This window comes from Leptopilina heterotoma, unplaced genomic scaffold (assembly GCF_015476425.1).
Source record: "Leptopilina heterotoma isolate Lh14 unplaced genomic scaffold, ASM1547642v1 Lhet_131, whole genome shotgun sequence".
In the NCBI taxonomy this organism is placed as follows: domain Eukaryota; kingdom Metazoa; phylum Arthropoda; class Insecta; order Hymenoptera; family Figitidae; genus Leptopilina; species Leptopilina heterotoma.
The window spans coordinates 15,607-20,701 of NW_025110850.1; the positions used below are offsets into that span (position 1 = coordinate 15,607).

The 5,095-nt window shown below is 22.2% G+C and overlaps 1 protein-coding gene across 1 annotated transcript; it reads left to right on the forward strand.

Annotated features, from left to right (window-relative positions):
• Nucleotides 1-2,005: 2,005 nt before the first annotated feature.
• Nucleotides 2,006-3,595, forward strand: LOC122513037 (E3 ubiquitin-protein ligase SP1-like). Its single transcript, XM_043629266.1, has 3 exons — nucleotides 2,006-2,126; nucleotides 2,284-2,370; nucleotides 3,413-3,595. Exons 1-3 carry the CDS (start codon nucleotides 2,054-2,056, stop codon nucleotides 3,580-3,582), a joined length of 330 nt encoding a protein of 109 aa, XP_043485201.1. The 5' UTR covers nucleotides 2,006-2,053; the 3' UTR covers nucleotides 3,583-3,595.
• The last annotated feature ends 1,500 nt before the right edge of the window (nucleotides 3,596-5,095 follow it).

Below are 5,095 nucleotides of genomic sequence, written 5' to 3' on the forward strand. Positions count from 1 at the left end.
TGCATACAAACAGATGCATTTTTGTATATTTTTAATATATAAATATAATCTCTATTTAAAACTTAAAAAAAATACAATACTTATATAAAAAATCGTTGGCATAAAAACTCTGAGTATATTTCTTTTTAATTTTTGCAAATATGAAAATATATAAATTATAATATATTATAAATAAGTTGAAATAAAATATTAACTTTTTTGCTAAATAATAAATACAAAAAATTTAAGAAATATTTTGTCAAATAAAGAATAATTTTTAATTTACAAAAATTTATAACGATACAAAGCAGGAAAAAAACTATTTTATGAAATATGTGTATAATATTCATACAAATTGAAGTTGAAACATTTATACTTTTTGAACATAATATTTTTATCTCATTGAAAATTCTACAACTATTTAAACTATAGATTAATAAAATATTTCCAATCAAAATTTTTCAGTGCTGGAAGGCCAGATGCAAAATAGAAATGATCGAGTTGCGGAATTCAATCGTATTATAATCGATGATTCGGATGAAGAAACTGAAGGTCAATATAATTTATCACAATATATTAAAATGAGTGCATAAGTTTCATAGAAATTAAAATAAAAAGAATTTGTAATTTTTTAACATGACTTTTTTTAAAAATTCAGTTACTATTTGAATAACAGTTTGAACTAAATTTGCTATTGGAAATTTTATAGCGGCTGTAGATCAGTTACAAAATAGAAATGATGGAGTTGCTCGAGTTAATCCTATTGAAAGTGATGAAACAGATGAAGACGATGAAGGTAATTTACAGAATTTTGTTAAAAATCAATAAATGAAATAAATAACAGAAATTTTTTTCATAGTATTACACAAATTTTAAATAATATCTTCTTATTACAAATTTTAAAAACTTGTTTAGATTGATTTGTATCAAAAGTACTAAAATGCACGTTTTAATTGTTTTTACAAAACCATAAGTCTTTATTAATATTAATAAAATTGATAGATATACAACATTCTATTTCAAAATGATCCCCCTTATAAACAATAGTCATTGTAAAGTAATTTTTAAATATCTTAATATTATGCTCTCACAAGTCTGTAATATATCCAAATTTACTTCTAAATTTCAGAAAAAGTTGGTATAATAATTTAAAGAATTTTGATGAACATTATTTAGAATAAAAGTAATTCTTGCAGAACCTAATTGAAATAATTAAACTTTAATATAATAGAAATTTAAAGTACTTTTATTTAATATTTAAGTAATTTAATTAGAAAAAATGAAATCAAATTCATTTACTTTATCTAAAGTTATCAAGGTTTATACCGACAAAATAGAAATAAAGAAATGAAAATTTATAAGTAACTATTTTCTAATCGGCCTTGATTGTATTGAAAAGCTTTTTAAAGATTAAAGAGAATTATGTTCATATTATAAAAAATTATGTGCTTCTTGGTCTAGAAATTTTTTTCATAAAATTTTAATTTCGTAGAACTAAAAGTCAATTTATTCTCCAACACAAATTAAAAGCTGTTAGACTTTAAATAAGTAAAACATAACAATAATGTCATTTAAAATAAAGAGAAATTAAACATTCTTAAAGGAAAATAATTACTGTAGGTACTGAAATTAAATTAAATTTTTCTTTGTGCAGTTATTGTTGAGTGTAACTCATAAATCAAAAATTATAATCAGTTTTAGTATGTTTTAATTCCGGTTTTAACTATCTGAGTCAGTAGTGCCAAGTGTTCAGCATAAGTAATTTCAATTGTATAAAAGATTCGAATTTTTATTAACAAGTGTTTTTTTAAATACAAATTTATAATGTTATTTTTTATAATTATAGATATCTGATTTGTGAAAATTTTTAATTTACAAAAATTTATAACGATACAAAGCAGGAAAAAACTATTTTATGAAATATGTGTATGTGTATCATATTCATACAAATTGAAGTTGAAACATTTATACTTTTTGAACATAATATTTTTATCTCATTGAAAATTCTACAACTATTTAAACTTTAGATTAATAAAATATTTCCAATCAAAAATTTTCAGTGCTGGAAGGCCAGATGCAAAATAGAAATGATCGAGTTGCAGAATTCAATCGTATTATAATCGATGATTCGGATGAAGAAACTGAAGGTCAATATAATTTATCACAATATATTAAAATGAGTGCATAAGTTTCATAGAAATTAAAATAAAAAGAATTTGTATTTTTTTAACATGACTTTTTTTAAAAATTCAGTTACTATTTGAATAACAGTTTGAACTAAATTTGCAATTGGAAATTTTATAGCGGCTGTAGATCAGTTACAAAATAGAAATGATGGAGTTGCTCGAGTTAATCCTATTGAAAGTGATGAAACAGATGAAGACGATGAAGGTAATTTACAGAATTTTGTTAAAAATCAATAAGTTAAATAAATAACAGAAATTTTTTTTTCATAGTATTACACGAATTTTAAATAATATCTTCTTATTAAAAATTTTAAAAACTTTTTTAGATTGATTTGTATCAAAAGTACTAAAATGCCGGTTTTAATTGTTTTTACAAAACCATAAATCTTTATTAATATTGATAACATTGATAGATATAGAGCATTCTATTTTAAAATCGTCCCCTTTATAAACAATAGTCATTGTAAAGTAATTTTTAAATATTTTAAAACATGTTGCCTCTGATGCAGCTTAAATATTCTAGTTTAATCTCCTATGAACATTATAATGGGTAATTTATGGATATTTGAGAGATTAATTAAATTTTACAAGAATTTCAAAGATTATAATGTATCGAGTGGAATTTGTTTTTTCAAATTTTTAAACTATTTAACCTCTGACAGTTTTGTAAAATTTAGTTTAATTCTTAAAGGACCCCGCAGGATTTACATTAATTTTGACTCTCAGTAAATTTTTCTGTAACTTTGGGATTTTATAGTTCTTGCTATTCTCAATAATAATAACTTTGAAATCTAAAGTTACAAAAGATAACCACTGGGAGCCAAAACTAATGTAAATTCTGCTGTGTTCTTTCTCTGAATTGCTCATTAGGCGACATGGCGACATGTTTTGAGATATTTAAAAGATTATCTTTCAAAATTAATTTTTTTATAAATTATTTTACTGTTAAATTATTTTTGCCATTGTAAAGTTAAGGGATTTTTCTTTTAAACCAACTAATAGTAAATAAAGTTTGGCTTTAAGGAGTAGGAGAAATAATTATTTAAAAATTGTCTTATAATGAAAATTGTTTATGAGAATGGTTATTTAGACTAATGATAGGGATTTAAATTTCAACATATACCTTTTGTATAATTATAATTATAAACAAAAATTAATAACAATTTAGTATTCTCAGACTTATTTTATTTGTAATTTCTAACAGAATTGGTTTTAATAATTATCTCTTTTTTCTGTTTACAAAACAGGTGCAAATAATTGTTGCATTTGTAGAGAAAGGGAGAGAACGCATGCTTTCATTCCGTGTGGGCACAAACAGATTTGTGACATTTGCAAAATAACATATAACAGAATGGGAATATCAGCATGTCCTCTGTGTAGGAAACGAATTATGTGCATCGTTAAAATTATCGGTTGAAAGCAACTTTTTCAAAAGGGTAAGAAGAAGGCAGAAATATTACAATTTATAAATGGTGTTTAGATTAATATGGAGACTTGATATTAGTTGGAAAATGTTGTTTTTTAAATGACGCTTTTTTAAATTGTGTTGTATAGGTGATAAATAAAAATATTTAATTTTTATTAAAATTCAATCCCAAAATCCGTTGATATTTTTCTAACGAAATATTACAATTTCATTAATTTCATTTTACACTTAGTATATTAATCCTTGGAATATTAGATAATTATAATAATTTTAATAATGTTATGATTCTGATACTTCTTATGACATAAAGTTTTTTATATTAATGTTTTTTAATTTTTATATAAAATATATTTTAATAATTTTAATCAAGAAGCTTTTTTATACCAATTATTTATTCATTTAGAATAATAAAGTATTCTTAATCTGAATGAATAACATTTTTACTGATTACAAAAAAATTCTCAATCTTTCATATCATAATATTATCAAATTTAATTTTAAAAGTGAAATTATTTAGTGACATTGGAACTGGTAGATGACAGACTTTAAGACATTTAATATAGCTTTATTAATTCAGATTTAGAAAGAACTAAAAATAATAACAGCAGCAAAGTGGTACTACCTTCTTATTTTTTTTTATGAATTTGAATATGTTATATTTTTATATTTAATTTTTGAGCACAAAGCTCCCTTATAATAATAATACTTAAAACGGAAAACACACACATAAAATTTTGAAAACCGAAAAAATATCAAGAAGATAAACTTTTCAAAATTTTAATTTTTTAAACTGTTTATAAATTTTGGATCAATAAAACAAAAAAATCCTAATTTTGGTTAATAGATTCAAATATGTGTTTTAAAATTTTTTACAAAATGAAAAAGTAGTATGCAATCAAAATAATGAATGCAATGAATGTCATATAACTTTTTTGACTGCGGAATACAATTTTACACTTGTGTATTTAATGTGTCGTCCATTACAAAATATGTCATTAGAATAAATAAAAAAAAATTTAATATTTCTTCAATACAATTCATTAAATTATCCTGTATTTATTAATCCAGAAAAGTTGTCTATGGTTTTAATTTTTTTCGTCTGGAGACATCAAAACATTTGTTTTAAAGCTATTGTTACAAAATATTTATATTAAAATTAGAATAAAAAGTTGATAGTTATAATAAAATGGATTCGATAAAATTCAATTATTTTCTAAATTTTTAATTAAATTGATTAAGAAACATTATTGTCAAAAAATTGAAAGAAACTCGTCAAGAGAATGTAATTATTCATAAAAACTCTAATAAAAATTTTGGAAGACTGTTTTAGATTTATTTATGTGCGATATCAAATAAATATAAATTTGATTAGAAAAAAAATCGAGAAAAATTAGAACAAAGCTGGGAAATAACCGAGAATTTTGTTGAACAAAAATAGTAGACCTTAACAAAATTTAAATTTCGCGCCTCAAAGTCACGCGCCATTTTACTACAATGAGCGTGT

Bases quoted from the DNA above. Each gene is read 5' to 3' on its own strand.
- LOC122513037 (XM_043629266.1), top strand. From the start codon at position 2,054: ATGCAAAATAGAAATGATCGAGTTGCAGAATTCAATCGTATTATAATC. The intron at 2,127-2,283 runs GTCAATATAATT...GAAATTTTATAG, and splicing joins TTCGGATGAAGAAACTGAAG to CGGCTGTAGATCAGTTACAA. The intron at 2,371-3,412 runs GTAATTTACAGA...TTTACAAAACAG, and splicing joins AACAGATGAAGACGATGAAG to GTGCAAATAATTGTTGCATT.